This window comes from Syngnathus leptorhynchus, chromosome 15 (assembly GCF_054491065.1).
Source record: "Syngnathus leptorhynchus isolate UIUO chromosome 15, UIUO_Slep, whole genome shotgun sequence".
Taxonomy (NCBI): Eukaryota; Metazoa; Chordata; class Actinopteri; order Syngnathiformes; family Syngnathidae; genus Syngnathus; species Syngnathus leptorhynchus.
The window spans coordinates 8872897-8891917 of record NC_141209.1 but is presented as its reverse complement, the minus strand read 5'-3'; the positions used below and the strand labels follow the sequence as shown (position 1 = coordinate 8891917).

At 50.7% G+C, this 19021-nt stretch overlaps 1 protein-coding gene across 9 annotated transcripts in view; it reads left to right on the top strand.

The window, feature by feature from the left end:
• Positions 1 to 19021, top strand: part of syne1b (spectrin repeat containing, nuclear envelope 1b) — a 52437-nt gene that overhangs the window by 8758 nt on the left and 24658 nt on the right. For 4 of the 9 annotated variants that reach the window (XM_085931309.1, XM_085931307.1, XM_085931306.1 and 1 more), the window contains 60 exons: positions 9 to 211; positions 469 to 633; positions 713 to 865; positions 937 to 1080; positions 1181 to 1348; positions 1413 to 1571; positions 1710 to 1889; positions 1965 to 2099; positions 2176 to 2334; positions 2407 to 2615; positions 3889 to 3997; positions 4087 to 4251; positions 4325 to 4492; positions 4564 to 4740; positions 4816 to 4956; positions 5047 to 5207; positions 5282 to 5432; positions 5503 to 5730; positions 5817 to 5915; positions 6171 to 6358; positions 6518 to 6641; positions 6733 to 6899; positions 7026 to 7179; positions 7375 to 8000; positions 8155 to 8334; positions 8519 to 8669; positions 8738 to 8896; positions 9083 to 9265; positions 9344 to 9445; positions 9569 to 9772; positions 9848 to 10055; positions 10120 to 10232; positions 10298 to 10503; positions 10684 to 10833; positions 10971 to 11262; positions 11359 to 11531; positions 11622 to 11931; positions 12034 to 12198; positions 12348 to 12704; positions 12779 to 12915; positions 13081 to 13258; positions 13355 to 13537; positions 13614 to 13757; positions 14311 to 14466; positions 14622 to 14786; positions 14866 to 15038; positions 15135 to 15288; positions 15431 to 15574; positions 15677 to 15841; positions 15929 to 16246; positions 16312 to 16467; positions 16529 to 16699; positions 16769 to 17095; positions 17176 to 17328; positions 17407 to 17574; positions 17722 to 17898; positions 17973 to 18119; positions 18236 to 18361; positions 18462 to 18638; positions 18727 to 18992. In XM_085931309.1, the coding sequence (XP_085787435.1) occupies positions 9 to 211; positions 469 to 633; positions 713 to 865; positions 937 to 1080; positions 1181 to 1348; positions 1413 to 1571; positions 1710 to 1889; positions 1965 to 2099; positions 2176 to 2334; positions 2407 to 2615; positions 3889 to 3997; positions 4087 to 4251; positions 4325 to 4492; positions 4564 to 4740; positions 4816 to 4956; positions 5047 to 5207; positions 5282 to 5432; positions 5503 to 5730; positions 5817 to 5915; positions 6171 to 6358; positions 6518 to 6641; positions 6733 to 6899; positions 7026 to 7179; positions 7375 to 8000; positions 8155 to 8334; positions 8519 to 8669; positions 8738 to 8896; positions 9083 to 9265; positions 9344 to 9445; positions 9569 to 9772; positions 9848 to 10055; positions 10120 to 10232; positions 10298 to 10503; positions 10684 to 10833; positions 10971 to 11262; positions 11359 to 11531; positions 11622 to 11931; positions 12034 to 12198; positions 12348 to 12704; positions 12779 to 12915; positions 13081 to 13258; positions 13355 to 13537; positions 13614 to 13757; positions 14311 to 14466; positions 14622 to 14786; positions 14866 to 15038; positions 15135 to 15288; positions 15431 to 15574; positions 15677 to 15841; positions 15929 to 16246; positions 16312 to 16467; positions 16529 to 16699; positions 16769 to 17095; positions 17176 to 17328; positions 17407 to 17574; positions 17722 to 17898; positions 17973 to 18119; positions 18236 to 18361; positions 18462 to 18638; positions 18727 to 18992 (11071 nt within the window). Of the gene's footprint in view, positions 1 to 8; positions 212 to 468; positions 634 to 712; positions 866 to 936; positions 1081 to 1180; positions 1349 to 1405; positions 1572 to 1669; positions 1890 to 1964; positions 2100 to 2175; positions 2335 to 2406; positions 2616 to 3888; positions 3998 to 4086; positions 4252 to 4324; positions 4493 to 4563; positions 4741 to 4815; positions 4957 to 5046; positions 5208 to 5281; positions 5433 to 5502; positions 5731 to 5816; positions 5916 to 6170; positions 6359 to 6517; positions 6642 to 6732; positions 6900 to 7025; positions 7180 to 7374; positions 8001 to 8154; positions 8335 to 8518; positions 8670 to 8737; positions 8897 to 9082; positions 9266 to 9343; positions 9446 to 9568; positions 9773 to 9847; positions 10056 to 10119; positions 10233 to 10297; positions 10504 to 10683; positions 10834 to 10970; positions 11263 to 11358; positions 11532 to 11621; positions 11932 to 12033; positions 12199 to 12347; positions 12705 to 12778; positions 12916 to 13080; positions 13259 to 13354; positions 13538 to 13613; positions 13758 to 14310; positions 14467 to 14621; positions 14787 to 14865; positions 15039 to 15134; positions 15289 to 15430; positions 15575 to 15676; positions 15842 to 15928; positions 16247 to 16311; positions 16468 to 16528; positions 16700 to 16768; positions 17096 to 17175; positions 17329 to 17406; positions 17575 to 17721; positions 17899 to 17972; positions 18120 to 18235; positions 18362 to 18461; positions 18639 to 18726; positions 18993 to 19021 lie in introns of those variants that run through there. The other 5 variants (XM_085931305.1, XM_085931304.1, XM_085931308.1 and 2 more) reach the window with 3 other exon arrangements.

Genomic DNA, 19021 nt, shown 5'->3' with positions numbered 1-19021 from the left:
GCCGGTAGTTGACGAAGCGGAGGGCGTGAGCAAATTCCTTGGCGACGCCGCGGCTCAGTGGAAGAACCTGGCGCTGGAGGTGCGCAGCGTTCGCAGCATGTTGGAGGAGGTCATCTCCAACTGGGACAAGTACAGCGCCACCGTGGCGGCTCTGCAGGCCTGGCTGGAGGACGCCGAGCACGCGCTCAACCAGTCCGAGGCCTCCAAGCGGGTACGCACGTAAAAAGTCAAGAAGGATAAGAAAATGTAGGGGCTGACAGGGCATCAGTTATAATTACCCCCAAAAAGTTTACAACAACCACAAGATGGCGGCAAAGCACTACTTTAGTGAAGATGCCATGTGTTGGCAAAGCACTACTTTTGTCTAAAGGACACTCCACATTTGACTTCAACATATTTTCTTGGCACTACGTTGCCAAAAGATGGTGAATAGTTCCGATCCAAGCTCAGTGGTCTGTCTTGATGCAGGACTTTTTCCGCAACCTGTCCCACTGGGTCCAGCAGCACATGGACATGAACGATGCCGGCAACTTCCTCATCGAGACCTGCGACGACAGCGTGTCACGAGACCTCAAGCAGCAGCTCCTCCTTCTCAACGGCCGATGGCGGGAGCTCTTCGTTAAAGTCAAATACGTAAACGAAGTCTCTTTTTTTTTATGCGTCAAAGTAGAGGTGGGGGGGATTGGAATCACCGTTGGCTTTTTGTTGTCAGTACGCGAGAGCAGACGAGGTGGACAGGTTGAGGCACGACTATCAGGACGGCATCAACACATTGAAAATGTTTATGGACGCCACCGACGAGAAGATGAACGCCGCCGTGCAAGTGTCCTTCCTCAACGTCCGTGCATTCGCTCAGGACGTGGAGGTAAAGGCAGCGCATGCAAGGTTTGTTGACGTCAAGAGTGAAGGCATCACCCTCCCTCCCCTCCCCCGAAGGAAATCAAGCACAAAGTGCCAGCCATGGAGGCGGCGTGCAAGGCGGCTGGTCGCACCGCTCAGCTGCTGACCAAAGACACGGCGCAGGAGGAGCTGGCTCAGATGACAGCTGTGATGACCTCCATCAAAGAGCAGCTCGCCAAGGTGCGGCCACGCCGCTCCAATTCTCTTCAGGCGTGCTGAATGCAAATTTCTGACCTTGGAATGACGAGAAACAAAGTCACCATCTCAATCACTTCTTCAGGTGAGGGAGCGATGTCTGCCACTGCTGAAGGAGTCTCAGTCTCTCTTGGCTCCTCTGGAAGAAATGGAGAAGAACATCACGGGCTTCTACCAGGCCCTGGAGAAGGCGGGCCACGTGACGAGCGGCAGCGACTCGGAGGGGCCCGCGGACTTCAACCAGAAGATCCAGGTGATGCTTCAGAGGCCTTCGGTCTAACTTGAGACACGTTAGGCTGACGCCTCGTTTGTTGCAGGAGCTGGCGGCCGCCACGCAGAGCTGCAAGAAGTGTCTGATGGTGATTGAGAGGAACCACCAGAGCATCCTGAAGCTAATGGACACCAGTCAAACATTGCAGCACATGGACTTGAGCCTCCTGCAGACAAGAGTGGCGGACCTCCAAGCCTCCTCGCAGGTAAACAGCTCCTCTGCTTTTCAAAAGGCATGACTAAAATTGACCTTCTGGAAACTTTTCAATCCACTCGGATGCGCAATGTTGTGTTATCCGACAAGGAGCCGAGGAGCAAACCTTTCTCCATCCGTCGCAATTTAGGCCATGTTTAGGGAAGCGAGTGAGTGGAGGAAGCGCGGGGAGGCCAACAGCAGCCTGATGAGGAGGTTTGACGAGTCGCGACTGGAGCTGGAGAAAATCCTGAAAATGGCGGAAAGCTGTCTGGCGGAAAGCTGTCTGACGGAAAGCGGCAACCCGGAGGAGCTTCTCAAAAAGCACACGGTAAGGAAGCGGGATGGCGCTTTTTGTTGGTTGCTACCCTGCCTTCTAATAACAGACTCACGCTGCCTTTGCCAGGAGTTCTTCGGGCAGCTGGACCAGCGCATCTTAAACACGTTCCTTTTGGCCTGCGATGAGCTGACCGACATTTTGCCCGACCAGGAGCAACAGTCGCTGCAGGAAACTGTGCGGGCACTACACAAACACTGGAAGGTGGGCTCACGGAATCCAACTCGCTGGAGCTCGTTCTCTTCTGACTGCTCACGGTTTGCCGTCTTCGTTGTCCCAGGACGTCCAGACCGACGCTCCTTTCCACCTCCTCCGCCTCAAAGTGGAGGCAGAGCGGAGCAAGCTGGTGTTGCTGCTGCAGGAATGCCAGGCCGAGGTGACCCGGGAGAACCGACACCTGGCCAGCACGGGCAGCGAGAGGCTCGTCAAGGAGCACCGGGTGAGCCATTGAGTGACACCCCCCGGTGAAAAGTGTCTCACTAAGGCGATGATGTCCACTGTCCCCCGTCAGGCTTTCTTCAGAGAAAAGGGTCCTCAGGCCCTTTGTGTAAAGAGACTGCAACTGATGGAGGAACTCTGTCAGAAGCTCCCCGAGGGCGATGCGGCCCACCAAACTCTTGAGAAGTCCAAGAAGGACTACGCCGAGATCAGCGAAGAGATTGAAAACACCCATCAAAAGCTCATGCAGCACCCGGACAAATGGAAGGACTACAATGCCAGGTAGAATCATCTAAAATGGCAGTTTAACAAAATAGGGGAGGCAGGCCATAAAATGTTCCAAGGGTACCTTTGGTCAACATGTATAACACAGGGACTGATTTTGTATAAAGTAAATGTACAAAATCAAAAAAGAATTATTTCAACACCTCTTAGGGACAAGAGATATATAGCCTGAAACATTGCCGTTTGACCGGCACTTTTGCTGCCTGGGAAAGAAAAATGGCGCCCTGGATATGACATCACAGGGTTGATTCAGTTTTGTAGCGCCCCAATCAGGCCTATATACCGTAATTTTCGGACTATAAGTCGCCGTTTTTGTCATAGTTTGGGTGGGGGGGCGACTTATACTCAGGAGCGACTTATATGTGATTTTTTTCACAAATTTTCAAAATTCTAAAATCCGTGATGTAGTGAAACCGCAATAAACGAACCGCGATGTAGCAAGGGATTACTGTCATTTGAACTGCAAGTGACGTCACCCGTGCCGTGCGGCGGTTGTTTACATAAAGGGCAAAGGATTCGATCACGGGATGACGGCTAGCTGGCCGGGCAACGTTAGCCTTGGCGACTGTCGCGGGTATTCCCCCCCGCTACTTTTCCTTGCTTTTTCACATTTGCCATTCTCATCCCTGTATTATACAAATCAGCTTCCAAACATTTACTTAAAAGACCAATTGATCATAGCCGTTACTAAAATCACTTAACAGGAAACTGACTTCCCTGGCAAAATGCGCTTGCCCGCCATGACGGGAAATCACTGTAAACAAACCACAATAATCGCGCAGTAATTTATCAAAATCGGGACAAAAACTGGTTATCACAGATACATACCTGTCTCAGAACGGCAATGTTTTGTCTCTGGGATCTCTTTTCATGACGCTGCTGCCTTTTCGCATCAGTTTTCCTCTGTTTATGGGCACTGCACCAACGCCGGGGACGAGATTGGAGCCAGCCAAGAGGCTAACAACTTGCTGACGTCACGCAGCTGCCTGATCCGGGCCACAAACTAAGCAACATGGATGCTCCCATATTTCCATGTCACACTAAAAGCCATTTATTTCCTACATGAGTTGCTTTTTTTAAAATAAACTTCAGAGATTTGATTAAGCCATATTCATAGAATAGAAAAATGTTAATATGGCGAATGACCAAAGGTACACTTTAAGATATGATTGGCCTTCAGGGTGAACTCAGGGAAACTTAATTAGTTGTAAAAGAATGGATTCATTTTGACATCTTAAATTGTCACATTGCCGTTTGTGCGTCGAAACAGATACGCCGAGCTTTCTTGCTGGTTGATAGCTAAAGAAAGCCAACTGCGACTCCTGAGAAACCGGGCAGGCGACCCGAGGAAATACAGTCAGGTCAAGGCTAACATCACGGTAACGCTCGGCGTCGCGGCAACCTCAAAGTCGAGCCTCGTTGCGGATGATCTTTTGCCATCTGAGTTCTTACTTTGATCTTGCTGCAGGAGCTGAGGAACGACGCAGAGCTACAGGAAGGCAACCTTTCCTGGCTGAAAGCCCGCATGGCCGTTCTGATTGAGATTTGCGCCGACAGCGACGCCCAGAGGCAAGGAACTGCCCTCAGCAAACTCTCGGCTGATTTTAAGGCTCTCCTCTTGTCTCTCATTGAGGTGGGTAAAAGCAACTGTAGATGGATGTGGTGTCATCCACTCATCCCTATCTTATGCTTTGGGTGTGTTCCAGGCAGAGAAGATGGTCTTGGCTGTGGGCGACTGCGTTCAATTTCGGGAGGAAGTGCAGACCACTTTGGACGAGCTTCTCAGAGCGCAGAAAGAAGCTCAGGCAGACGTCTCCAGAATCCTCGATTGTCCCACTGTGAGAGAAGCCCAGCAACTCCTGCTTGTGCACCAGGTTTGGACGACTCGAGAATAAAAAGCATTCACGCTGGAAACGCCAGTGCCTCTAAATTGTGTCTTTGCCAGCAACTTCTGAAACGGCTGAAACTGAAGAGGAAGGATGTCCAGGGGCTGATCAGTCGGGGGCAGCAGCTGCAGGCCGAGGAGGGCCCAGGAGAGACTCTGCAGCAGGACCTGCACAGTCTGGAGAACACGCTGAGCAAGATGGAACAAAACATGGATTCGCAGGAGCAAAGCCTGGAGGTGGGCCGCCAGTTTTCAAAGACGTTTTTGGCATTTTGTTGCTTTTCACACACGCCGATGTTTTGTCGTCTGCAGGTCACGCTGGCGGCCTGGCAAGAGTTTGACAGCCAGCAGGAGGCGGTGCGCCACTTTGTGAGCAAGGCCCGATCCATGACCGAGCGAGACCTGAACTTTAGTAGTCCGGAGAGCCTGGCAGTAGAACTGGACCAGGCCAAAGTGAGTCAGACTTAACTCCTTCACAAACAGTGCAGAGTTTGAATCGATGTGAGTTTTAAATGCAGAATATTTTCCATTTGTGTCAAACAGGTGCTTCTGAAGCAATGTGAAGCTGAAGCTTTGCACATGAACACTTTTCTCAAGAGAGCCACGGAAATCCAGCTGGGCCCAAAGAACAAGACTCTGCTCCTCCAGCAGGCTCGCTCCCTCAGCGATCAAGTGGACAAAGTGGAAGCCAGGCTCAAGAAGGAGTATGCTTCTTATTTCAAGGTTGATGGAAAAAAAAATTTGAAGCTGTTGTGACATGTCTGCTTTTGTGCGCTAGCATGAAAACGGCAGAGGCGATGAAGATCAAGTGGGATCGCTTTGCAACTGAGTTTGAAGCCTTTTCCTCGTGGATATCTGACAAGGAGAAGCAGCTGGACACCTTGAAGGCTTCCAATTTGGCACTCGAGCAACAGATGGAGACAGTGAAGGTAAGCTTCAGAATTAGACTCCATTCTCCACAAAGAATATATGCCTGGGAACATGTGACCGTGTGTTCAGGCCATGGAGACGGAGCTCCGGGAGCATGCTCGGGTGCTGCCCGGATTGGAGGCGGACTCCCAGGACGTGGCGCAGTTTGTTTCATCAGGCGAGGCGGCCCGCATCAAGGCCCGCTTGACCCAAATTGGACGCTACTGGGACGAGCTGAGGGAGAGCGTGCGACAGCTTGATGGGCAGCTGCAGGAAAACATCTCACAGCAGCAGAAGTTCTCGCAGAGCCTCCAAGAGGTGCATTGAAAGGAAAAAAAATACATATTAGATTTATAGAAGATTTGTTCTTTTTTATTCAAGAGTTGTTTTGTTTTGTTTTTTAGGCTCTAGCATCACTCTCTGAGCTACAGTCAAAGCTGGAAGATCCGATCAACACGTGTAGTTCCTCATCAGATACCTACAGAGCCCTTCAAAACCACATGGTGCTTGATTCTTACCTGTTGTGATTAACAGTGAAACTTCCCAATCTACATATGAGGGATGGGCAATTTAAACAACGGAGGCGGCCTCAATTAGGAAAACTCGACTTGTGTTTGAATTCGCTCAACATATAATCTGCTTCCTGGTTGACCCGAAAGACATTTTGTTGACCTAATTCAGTGCTAGTTTATTGCCAGGACCTCCTCACTCTTGTTCTTTGATAAAAAGGACAGGCTTCTCGTGTGTCTGTCTCGCAGGACATCTGTCAGCAACTGGAGAGGCTGAAGGGAGCCTTGCTCTCCCTGTCAGCCGCCGCCCGGCGACTCAGCGACAGAAAGAAAGCAGAGGCGACCTTGAAGGCGTTAAATACCAGCTTTGAACACAACACCCAGGTAGCCAAGATCAAGCAGAGCACTCTGGAGACGCTGCTCTCTGTTTGGCAAAGGTGAGAAAGAAACAACCTTAGGAGTTGATGGAGTGATTTTTTTATTGAATTTTTTGGTTTGAGTTCAAATTGTGGGAGTGAGCCTCATGTAGGTCACCGCTTGAGCGAAGTAACAACAAAAAAAGCCAAATAATACTTTTTTGGATTGATGGGCTGCAGGTTTGAGAAACAACGTTGCAACTTAATTTCCTGTGTGGAGAGGAGCGAATGTGTCATCAAACCCCAAACTCAGTGCCTGTCGGCCGACAAGGCCAAACTCTGCAGTGAGCTGGACGACATGCAGGTACACGACACACTTTTCTGCCTAACCTGAACAAAAAATAAAAGACAAGTCCGCAAGCAAATGTCTGAAAACAATAAGAATTGCTTTTCAGGCCTTGTACTCGGAAGTCCAGACGCTGGGGCCCTCCCATGCCGAGCTGGTTTCTCTCGGGACATCACTTTATAGTGCTGCACCGGATGAAAAAGTGAGCCAGCTGAGGGAAGAGCTTGACGCACTGCAGACGAGACTCCACGCCCAAAATCAAGCTCTTCCTCAAAGGTACATATATAGACACTCAGTGTTCTTTTTTTTTTTTACTGTTGGGGGGCGGGGGGGAGTACAGAGTTAAGAGGGATCTAAGAATCGCAACTAAGGAAGTTCTGCTGCCCTCTTTTTGTCCTTCAGAATCCAAGAGCTCCAGAAGCACCTGGCCCTCGTGGAACAGTTTGAACGAGACCTTCAGAAATTCTCCCAGTGGAGTGAGACCATGCTTTCGAGTCTTCACACGTCTTCCCAAGTCAGCATCAGCGACCTGCCCTCGGCCAACACGCGAGTCAATGTAAGTCATGAGAGAGACACAGCAAACGCATGTCATGATTTCCCACCCCCATTACATCCAATCAAATGTAGTCCTTTTGTTGATTCCCCACTTAGAAATGGAAAGAAATGGGTCAAATTAAAAAAATCAATCTTGTTTTATCGCTTTGATTCATTATTGTAAATGGTACAATTTTTCTGTCATTTTCCTTGTCAGGAGACCCAGGCGGCCTTGCAGAAGCAAGCAAGTGTGAAGCAAATGTTGGATCATCAGGTCGAGACTCTCTGTCACTCCTGCGACGCGGCCGACGCGCAGCTCCTCCGTAGCCGAGTGGACGGCTGCGTCCAGCCCTACCTGGAGGCTTGGCACATCGTCCGGCTGCAGTTGGAGTGCCTTGAAAAACTCCAGACCTTCCAGCTGACGCACGGCGCGGCGGCGGCGGCATTGCAAAGTCTGCGGCAAACCGTGGAGAGCGGTGGGAGCTGGGACCGCGGCCGAGTGGAGGAGCTGCAGCGGGAACTTTCCGGCGTCGTGCCAGACGTGAGTCGGCTCGAGACGCTGGCCGTTGACCTGGATGGCGTCCTCTGCAAAAGCCACCTGTACGTGGGCGGCGAGGGAGGCTCTCGAAAGTCGTGCCGCGCGTTGGCCGATTGGCTCGGCGCCGAGCTGGATGCTGTGAGGAACCTGCTGGGAACTAAGCGGAGCGAAGCCGAGGCTTTGGGCGCTCTATGGACTTCCTTTCGACAGCGGAAAGAGCAGCTGCTCAAGGCTGTGGAGGACATTGAAGAAAAAGCTGACCATCAGAGCTTGAAAGAGCCCGCCCTTCAGGCTCTACAGCAAAGGTAACATTCTTTTTGGAATCGGTTGGAACGGATTAACCCCATTTGCATTTATTTTTATGGGAAATGTAATTCGAGATCCAAGCGCTTTGAGTCATGAGCGTAGTCGTGAAAAATCTGGAAAAGGTTTGGACTTCCCTGATTTTGTTTGTGTCAGATTACGCTTCTTCAACCAGCTGGAGGACGAGTTGCAATCTCACCAGCATGAGGAGCAGTGGCTGAGGGACAAGGCAAATCAGCTGGCCCAGCGAGACGCTGAGCTAGCCGCGGAGGCGCTGAGGGAAATCAGCCTGCTGGAGACCACGTGGGAGGACACCAAAAGACTCATTACAGAGAGGTACAGTGCCTGCCTTCTGCTAGCATACTGCTAAAGCTAAATAGTGTCTATGTTATGGTGCAATATCTCCTTTAGCAACACAAACACATGAACGATTAATATTAGTGCCACACTGATGAGCTGAGAGAAGTCAAGGCCTTTGAATTAATAGAATATCTGTCTTTTTGTCTTGTGTGTTCAACAGACAGGAGCAGTGCAACCATCTTGCTGAGCTCATGAGAGAATATCAAATGCTCAAATCCACCATCGGCAACGTTTTGGAGAGCGCCGAACCTCTGCTTGAAATAAGCTCTGTTCTGAAGGACTACGAGGAAACCAAGCGATCCCTAAGCAAGGTCAGAAAAAACTCGAGCTGTTCATTTACTGTCAATCGACACGTCAACACTTGTTCCTCCATCTTCAGCATGAAGCGGTGAAAACGGAGATGGCCAACAAGCAACAAGACCTGGACCTGTTCTCTAGCAAAGGAAAATACTTGGTGACCGAACTGAAGAAGGTGCCAGAGTGTGACTCGCAATCGGTCAGAAAGGAAATGGAGACGCTCGTGGACCAGTGGCTGGATGTACGTTGAACAAGTCCGTCGGTGGTGCCAACCCATTTTTCTGTTGGAAATTATCCAATTTCACCTAATGAATTCGAAAAGTATATCCCAGCGACGTTCAGTGATAGCCAGCGCAAGCAACTGCTTTTCGGAATATTTGGAAACACTCAACTTGAAAATAAGCGACTGACCAACCCCATCCTGCAGGTGTCGGAGAGGGTGGACGAAAACCTCCAGCGCCTGAAGCAAAGTTTACTGCTGTGGGAGGACGTGCGGCAAATTGCCGAGGATGTAGAAAGCTGGGCTGGCAGCTGCGTGACGGAACTCAACGAGAGCCTCAACAACCTCAATGACAGCCACAAGGTGTCAGTGAGACTCTCTGTGCTTCAGGTAAGAATCTTACCGTAAGATGCTCACAGATAATAAAAAAAAATCAGACCACGCCCCTTAATGATTCCTTGACAACAGGAGCAAATGGGCGAGAAGCAGCTGAGCCTTGCAGATCTGCAGGGCAAAATGGCAGAGCTGAAGAGGAGTAGTCAAAGTCCGGAAACTCCTCCAAAACTTCATGTAGGTAGACCTCGATATGAGAAACACTTCCAGATCAATGCTCTCCAATATTGTTTGTTTGTGACTGATTTAAATACAAGTGTCACAAATCAACTCGCAAGATCTTGATTCCAACTGCCACAGTTGCTGGAGAACGACCTGAGGAAGAAGATAGACTCGGTTCAGAAGCTCCACGGTCAGGCGCGCAGAAACCTGCAGGACTTCAGCTCCCAGAAGAAGCTGCTGGAAGATTACATTGCCCAGATGTCCGCTTGGCTGAAGAGCATGGAGGACTCCTTGGTGTCCTCTCCCGCTGGTTCGGATCCCGAGGACATCTGCCGAATAAAAGTGAGACTCCGCATCATCTTTTCTGGCAGCCTCTTGACAACATCCCATTTGTCCGTTTTTGGTTGTTGTTTCTAGGAACTCCAGAAAGAGCTGCAAAATCAACAGGGAAGTATCGACTCCACCAGGGAAAGCCTGAACAACCTGTGTCGCAAATATCCTTCGGAGGAGCTTTCCAATTTGGGCTCCGCGCTCACCGATCTCATCAAGACTTACGAGTCCGTCAACCAGGTTTCGGCCAGGACTTTGGCGTCACTGCAGAATTGTCTTCAACAGCAGTTCAATGGTGAGAAACGTAATCACAAAACTTCAGTGATCTCCAGTCTTCAACCTTTACGTTTGATCCGCAGATTTGGTTCAGGAATTCCATCGCTGGCTTCTGGAGCAGAGGGAGATTGTCAAAGAATGCAGTGATCGTTCCGGAGACACTCACATTGTCGAACGCAAATTACAGAAATTGAAGGTACGGTGACTTAGGGATGGAAAGACATCCCATGTTGGTGTCTGAGACTTGCTTTTGTTCTTCAGGGTGCCACGGAGCGCATGGAGGAAGGCACGGCGCATCTCACGCAGGTCTGCGAGGAAGGAGAGAAACTGCTGCTGCATCTCCCCAAAGCCAACGCTGGCCAGGTCCAGCAGCAGCTCTCCTCCATCCAGCAGGACTGGGATAGCTTTGTGGAGCAGTGCAGACAGAACCAACAGATCCTGGAGGACAGTGCGTCCCTCATGAAAGGGTAGGTGGAGCACTACTTCATCCTTGCTGTCTCTCAGAACAAAGTAAAAAATGTGTCTGCAAAAATAACACATTTAATACACATCGGTGTATAAAATAAACACTTTGGGTCACAAAACAGACCCCTGTGGAACACCACAAGGAGTGCTACATCACTATAATGGAGAATATTTCTTTTCAGATTTGAGGGCCGCCTGAAGAAGCTGAAGTGGTGGTTGGAGACCATGGAGAAGCGGATGAGCTCAGATCTGCTTGAAGCCAAACAACACAGTCCTGAAAAGGCTTTGCTCCAACAGGTGGAGGAATACCAACAGGAAGTTCTCAAAGAAAGGTGCCCATTTGGAATTGTTCTTGCTTATTGCATTGAAGTAGATGTGTCAGACTGGGTATTTATTTTTCAAATGACTTTTACTCCCTTGATTTAAAAACAGACACAATAGGAGGTTAACCGTTTTTTGTCTGATGTAGAGATTCCTTTGAGCGCCTGTGCCAGGAGGCGCAGGCCCTGAACGAGGGCGGGCGAGGCGACGGCAGCGAGACACGGGTGTCAGCGCAGCTACAGTCGCAGTATCAGGGCTTGCTGCAGCACGGGCGTGAGCGGCTGCATGGCTGCCAGTTGACTTTGCAGGAGCAGCAGGCATTTGAGGAGACGCTGCAGGCCACCTGGACCTGGCTGCGCGCAGTCCAGGAGCGTCTGGCCACGCTCAATAGCACCGTGGGCAACAAGGAGACTCTGGAGAAAAGGCTCCTCCTCGTGCAGGTCAGACACACCTTGTCCCTCACTAGACACACTAACTTCTACCTTGACTGGACTGTGGTGCCATCTTGTCTTCATCCGACGGCTTTGTGCTTGCAGGATATCCTGCTGATGAAGGGTGAAGGCGAGGTGAAGCTCAACATGACGGTTGGAAAAGGGGAACAGGTCCTCAAACACTACAGGATGGAAGGCCAGGAGGCCATATGCTCGCAGCTTCAGAGTCTGAAGGATGCCTGGGCCAATATGTTGATCACCTCCATGAGCTGCCACAGGTACGAGATGTCACGTTGCGTGGAAAGGTCTGAACGATGGCCAATCGCACCTTCACAACGTCAGTTCAAGCAACAATTTCCCGTCCGCAGTCGACTGGAGTGGACGGTGGCCCAGTGGAGCAGCTTCCAGGAGACCAAGAATCACCTGCAGCAGTGGATGGAGTCGGTGGAGCAGGAGGTGGGCATGCATCTGCCTCAGCAGCCCGGCCTCAAAGAGAAGTCCACTCTCCTGGAGCGTCTGCGAGCCATCCAGGCCGACCTGGACGCCCACGCCGCCGCGCTGTCACGTCTGACGGACAAGGCCGTGGAGCTGTACGAAAAGTCAGCCGACCAGACGTTTGGACCGGAGTCACGGGCGGAGCTCAATGCGCATTTTGCTGATATTTCAGCTGTGGTCAAGGTAAGCTTGAGAAGTCACACTTTGGTACGTCTTTGAGTGAAATTCTTGATAAACAATGAAAAAGTTACAACAGGTGTTTAATTGTGTGGGGTTTTTTTTAAGGGGAAAATCCAGTCCATGCAAAGCATTGTGTCCGAGCACGAGCAGTACCTGGATGCCGTCAGAGACTTCAACGACTGGCTCATCTCAGCCAAGGAGGAACTCCAGCGCTGGTCTGACCTGTCAGGAGACTCCGCCTCCCTGAAACGAAAGCTGGCCAAAGTCCAGGTGAGCACCATTCTGACTAAACTCATCTATTAGGGGTCAAGTAGACCCGCTAAAATCTCTTTCCCCATCATCCCTCCTGCACAATTTTGTGGGGACCCGGACAAATGTTGAGGACACTACTCAGGCACCGGTTGTTTTTTGTTTTCCAGGAGCTGCTGGACTCTAAGCACCGAGGCCGAGAGAGGCTCAACCGGGTGCGGAGGTGCGGGGCAGCAGCGAGAGATCACACCGGCTCGGGGGGCTACGAGGCCATCGAGCGCGAGGAGGCGGCCCTGCTCTCAAGCTGGGAACAGTGGGAACGCGCAGCACTTCAGACCCGGGCCAGCCTGGAGACGGCCCTCTCTCAGATGACGACGTCCGAGCAGGAGTTCAGCAGTCTGTCAGCGCGACTGGAGCAAAACTCGCAGGACTTGGGGCGTCAGATTTACGACTGGCGTCTTCGTCTGGGGCAAGCCCAGGGCAAAACTGACGGAGAGGAGTTGGTGAAAGGGTGGCAGATTGCAAAGGTGAGTTACACGTCCTCTGCTACAATGTGGAGGAAATAAATGGACGAATGGAATAAAAACATTGTTTTGCCCAGGACACATTGGAGGAGCTTGTCAAAGCTGAGCCCATGTGCGATAGCCTAAAGACGCAGCTGAATGATCTGTGCCGCTTCTCCAGAGACATGGCAGCCCAGTCTGAGAGAGTTTCTGCCCTCATTAAGGACTACAACAGGTACTAAGATATGCAGTATTGGACTCGCAAGGAGTGGAAATTTCCAGTCAGTTACTATGGCAAAAGATGGCTTGTCAGTTTTAATGAGGTGAAGCACGATATAAAATTATTGGGTAGATGACTTACCAACGGTCCATTGCTATTTTTGTTTTGCTTTACTGCTAGTTTGAGTCTCCAAGCCGCCAGAGAGTGCCAGAGCAAAGAGAAGTTGCAGGAACAGGGCTTCCGCTCGGCCTACAGGGAGTTCCAGCAGTGGCTGGTCAACTCCAAGATCAACACGGCCAAATGCTTCGACGCGCCCCAAAATCTTTCTGAGGCCTCGTCGAGCTTGCAAAAGATTCAGGTAAGTGGTAACTGGGCTACTCTTAGAAGGACTAAATCTGAAGCTACCTTTGCAATCTAACAAGTTGTTCTCTCGTCATTGTCACTTGGTCTTCAGGAGTTTCTAAGCGACAGAGAGCTGGGTCAGTCAAAGATCAATGGTGTGGTAGTCGCAGGTGAGCTTCTCTCCACGATCGCGCCCAAAGACAAAGTGGAGTCGGTTCGGACAAAGACTAATCATGCTCTTGAGGACTGGAAGAACATCATGTCCAGTCTTCACAACAGAGAGCTCAATCTACAAGTGAGCGAGGATCCGGTTGTCAGCAGAGTTTTCAAAATAAACCAGCTGACAGATGTTTGTTTTTTTTTGCTTTCAGAACCTGGTGTCGCAGATGAAGGACTTTGAGGCGAGTGCTGAGCCCCTCCAGGAGTGCCTGGACGCCACTGAGATGGCCGTGCAAGAGAGCAGCGCGCGGCTCCACGATCTCCCGGCCAAGAAGACGGAGCTCCACAAACTTCAGGTAGGCACGCTGGAATATTGCTCAGCGCATCTTCAGCCACCATTCAACATTCTATCCAGAAGGTCCATTATGTGTGGTATATTGTATTCTGATTGTATCTAGCAATTACACAGTCATAATTTACATGACTTTTATTTATTTATTTATGTATTTATTTATTTATTTATTTATTTATTTATGGATGTATTGTTCACATATTTGTAACAAATGAAATTCGTTCATTAAAGGTCATGGCGAAACGAACTTTAGAATCTAACATTGTCGCTAAAAGCAGATGATGAAACGGACTTTAGAACTTTGGAATCTAACATTGGTGGCAACGTTGGAAGCAAATTTTGAAGCTAAAGTTGGAGCTAAACTCTGAAGCTAATGTTGGTCTCTTTGGCTCCAATGGCCCTCTGCCTCTGTCCAGCTTGCGCTAATTGCCCGTAACATTGGTGTTGCTCGCTATGCTTTCCGGCCACGTTTTTCAGTCTTCTAACCCTGCTTTGGTCATGCGTGTCTATGTGTCTGCTTGCGCGCTTTCTGCCCTAACCTGCTTGTGCCCTTTCAGTCTGTGCTGGAGGAGCTCACCTCCCACCAAGTCCAGCTGAGCAGGCTAAAAGAGAAAGGCCAGCAGCTGTTGGACCAACACTCGGCCGGCAAGGGTTTTGTGCACCGTGTCTCGCAGCTCTCTGCTCAGTTCTTAGCTTTAAGCAACCTGACCAAGGTATAGTAACACCTTGCAGTTTGAATTTGAAGAAGGAAAAAAACATGGGATTTGCGTATGACAGTCTGAATAGGAGAAAAAAGTTGGAATTTGAAGCGAGTGAAGTTGTGATGATGTGAAGAAAGTTTTCTTCTTCAACAATTTTGGCTCAACAGGAGAAGGCGTCACGACTCGAGCGCATCGTGACCGAGCACCAGCTGTTCAACCGCAGCCTGAAGGAGCTGCAAAACTGGGTGGCTGACACGAGCCACATGCTTCACACATACTGTGCCCCCACGGCTGACAAAAACATCCTGGAGAGCCGGATGATCAAGCTGGAGGTTGAGCCTTTCGCAGATTGTTAACAATAGGTAGCCACTTGTCCAATGTCGGCGTTTTCATCTCCGTGGATTGCCACAGGCCTTGCTGACTGCGCGCCAGGAGAAGGAGATCCAGCTCAAAATGCTGATCACCAGAGGGGAGTCTGTTCAGAGAAATACCTCCGGCACCGGTGTGGCTGTGGTCCAGGATGAAATTCAGGAGCTGAAAGACTCCTGGGATGCTCTGCTCTCCGCATCCATTCAGTGCAAAAGGTTGGAAAGCAAGAATACCAGAGATGGCAAAGTACACTTGTGTCGTAAATGCGCCAGTTCATATTCATATTTCTAATTTCTCCTCTGGCCCAACAGTCAACTGGAAGGTTCTTTGTCCCAGTGGACCAGTTACCAGGAGGATGTGCGTCAGTTTGTCAGCTGGCTGGAACAGGTGGAGGAGAACCTGGACCCGGCCGATAAACAATGTCCCGAGATGCGAGACAAAAGTGCTCATCTCAGCAGGGCCAAGGTGACACCTCGCTTTCGGGATCGATGCCAGCGCTGCCATTTTGCTTTAGTTGTGTTTCTTACTTTCTCAACAAAACATATTTACTGAATGTTGGTAAGCCCCGCCCCCCACTTCTCATAACTGACCCTTGCCGTGGTTGCAGCTGTTGTACGAGGAAGTGCTCGGCCACGACGGCCTGCTGGCCACCATCGTGGCGAAGAGCGCAAGCATGGCCGACAATTACGTGACTCAGCTGGAGCTGCAAGAGCTGCAAGAACGCTTCAACGGCATCAAAGACAATGCAGAGGTAAGCTAACCACTACTTCCCTCTGAAATTGGAATTGTTAAACAATAAAGTTGAGTTGAGCTGAGAGGCAAAACTGGTTGGTGACGCTTACTTTAACCTCAGGAGGCCGTTGGCAAAGCGGAGGAGCTGGTGAAAGCTCACCAAGAGTATCAAGAGGGCCTTCAAGCATTTGAGGACTGGTTGGAAGAGAAGCAGGAGAAGCTGGGTTGCTACACTCAGCTGGAGGGCGACGTCGATATGCTGGAGGAGACGCTCCAAAAACTGCAGGTCGGAACATCTTCATCATCTAAAGCGGATATAATTTTTTCCCTAACCCCTAACTGAAAATGGCTCCCATGTTTACGACAAGCGCAGGAACTCCAGCTCGGCTGCACCGAGGGCCAGGCTCTTCTTAACACCCTTCTGCTCAGCCGTGAGCTAGTGACTCCCTGGGGGCCGCCGCAGATCGAAGACCGAGCTCTGGAGACACAGCAGCAGGAGTGGAGGTTGTACCAGGCCCGGCTGGCCGACACCCGGGCTCAGCTCAACAGCGCCTTGGCCAAACTCCGACAAATGGAGCAGAAGTTTCAGCGTCTGGACAGCTGGCTGAAGGGCATGGAGACCAAAGTGCAACTGCGAGACCACCGCCGCTCCGACCGCACCACCAAAGAGGCTCAGCTCCAGTTGATGAAAGTTCGTGCTCGCCATCGGCATCCGCGGCCTTCTCGCGGCACGGCTAATCTTCTTTCTTTGTACAGACGTGGCAAGAGGAAGTGCTGGTTTATCAAGGGGAGATGGAGGGCCTCGGTGTTTTGGCTCAGCAAGTTCTGGATGAGACCCATATTAGCAGTCGGATCAGTACCAAAGCGACCCAGCTCACAGCCCGCTACCATGCTTTGCTCCTGCACTTACTGGTACATCAGAGGTCTTCAAATGTTGCGAATGCCACAAATAGAACCCTGACTTTGTCTGCAGGAGACCATCAAGCAGCTACAGGAAGAGGTGTCTTGCATCGAGGAGGCACAATGTGTCTTTGGCACCTTCTCAGACTGGCTCCGCGCCGCTCAGGACAGCCTCCGCATCCTGGCCGGAAGCGCTGACGTGGTGGATCGCGTGGCCATGGAGAGAAAAATGAAGAAGCTCGAGGTGGGGGCTCTTGATTATGGTGGAGGTCAGAACTTCAGACAGCGTTCAGCATCTCGCATTTGCGCTCAGGCCCTCCAGGCAGACGTGGAGCGGGGACACGCCAGCCTGAAGACGGTTAGGGAGAAGACAGAACAAGCCGCCGTCTTCCTGGAGGAGGCCGAGGCGGAGCAGCTGAGAGAGGACGTGGAAGGCCAACTGGGCCAGTTGGAAGACCTGCTAGCGTCCCTGCGCTCCCAGCAGAGCGCTTTAGAGAAGTGCCTTTCGCTCTCCAAAGACTTTAGGGATAAATACAAGGCCCAGGCCCAGTGGGTGCTGGAGACCAAGGGCCTTTTGGCTTCCAGTGTGGAGCCCAAAGCCGAGCTCTATGAGAAGAAGGCCCAGCTTGCAAAGTATAAGGTAAAGCAAATCAGAATTGAATGTGTGTAAAAAAAGTTCCCAAGTTCTCATGAACGAGCGCGTTAATGTGCTATTTGCAGACCATCCAGCAGATGGTGCAGTCCCACGAGTCGGCTGTGAAATGTGTGATCGAGAAGGGTGAAGCCCTGCTGGACGTGGTACACGACCCCATCATCAGTGACAACATGACAAGTTTGCAAGCAGACTTACTGGAGCTCTGCTTGTTAGCCAAGGTGCCCGTCGCTCAATACGTCGCACCTCTGTGCCGGTCGCGTCTGTGACTATGATCAGCGTTTGTTTTTTCACTTCAGGCGCAGGTCCAGAACCTGGTGGAGTGGGTGAAGGAGCACGAGGATTACAACAGTGAGCTGCAAGAAGGAGAGAAATGGCTCCTGCAGCTGTCCAGTCGGCTCGTCACTTCTGAGTCCATGCAGAGCAGCAGCATGGAGATGGCCACACAACAACTAGCCCGGCACAAGGTGACCACAGAGGTTTCTGGTAGGGTTTCATGGGAATGGGCAGTTTTGAAATGCAGTTGTGAATCTTGTCATTTGGAGATGTAATTAAATAATTCTTATTCTTAAATTGCAGTCACATGTCTTACATTGTAATAATTGTTTCTCGAGGCCATTATGGAGGACATTGCCAGTTTCGAGGAACGTCTCACCAGCTTGAAGCAAAAAGGAGAAGAACTGGTCTCCAGCTGCACTGACCAAGTCCAAGCAAAGATCAGCCAACAAGTGCAGGCTCACCAGCAGGGAACCCGCGATAGCTACTCCGCCATCTGCAGCACGGCTCAACGAGTGAGACATGCCAGCAGATTTTTGCTGCTCCCCAAGATTTAGGAAAGTCTTTCATCCCACATTTGGCTCCACAGGTACAGCAAAGTTTGGACCGAGAACTCCAGAAGCACGTCAACCACCAGGATACCCTCCAGCAGTGCCAGACCTGGCTGGCGGCTGTACAGGAGGAACTCCGGCTAAACCAGCAGGAAGCATCCGGTCTGCAGGAAGCACTCAAACAGGTACCAGCACTTCAACAGCACACCGTGGAGATGGAGACACAAATCATGCAAGCTGTAATTTGGTCTGAGATGGCCTCGCTTCACACAACAAGCGTTTTGTTTGCTGATGTTTGCAGGTGAAGCACTACAGAGCCCTCCAGGAGCAGGCCAGCACTTACCTTGACCTGGTGTGCTCAGTATGTGACTTGTCCGACGACACCGTCAGAGTGACTGCAGCTGAGGTGCAGAGGGTCAAGATTACTGTGAGAGAATACTCAACCTTCTTTTGTTTGAAAAGTCTATCTTGTTGTTCTGCACCATGTTCATTGCTCGCTTTCTGTTGTTTTCCTCTTTTTTTAATAGATTGAAGAAAAGATGTCAAATGCTCAGGAGCTCTCAGAGGGCTGGAGGGAGATCAAGGAGCAGAAGCAAGATCTGACCAGCCTCTTCCAAGATATGGAGCAGCAACTCCTCAGTTTGTCTAGAAGACCTGCAGAGTTGGAGACCAAGATAACTCAAAACATGTTGACCCAAGCCAAGGTAAGGCGGCAGTTTCCTCAACAACATCCAGGGCGAATCATCTCGAACAGTTCGCAGATTCTGCCCTTTACGTGTTCACAATCCGCAGGAATGCAGCCAGCAGCTTCAGTCCAAGCAAAGTATCCTGACCAAGATGACGGAGAAAGTGAGCAGACTGTCTCCGAACCAAGACTCTCCGGAACACGCCGAGCTGGATCGCCTGAGCCATTCCTGGCTGGAACTTTGCCATCAGGCCAGCAGACTGCAGGTCCAGAGGCAGGAGGATCTGCAGAGGTCCAAAGAGTACCACGACTGCATTACTGCAGTGGAGACACTTTTTGAGCAGGTTTCCAAAGAGTGGGACAACCTGGCCAGGTATTTTTGGTCAAGCTCCTTTTGTTGGA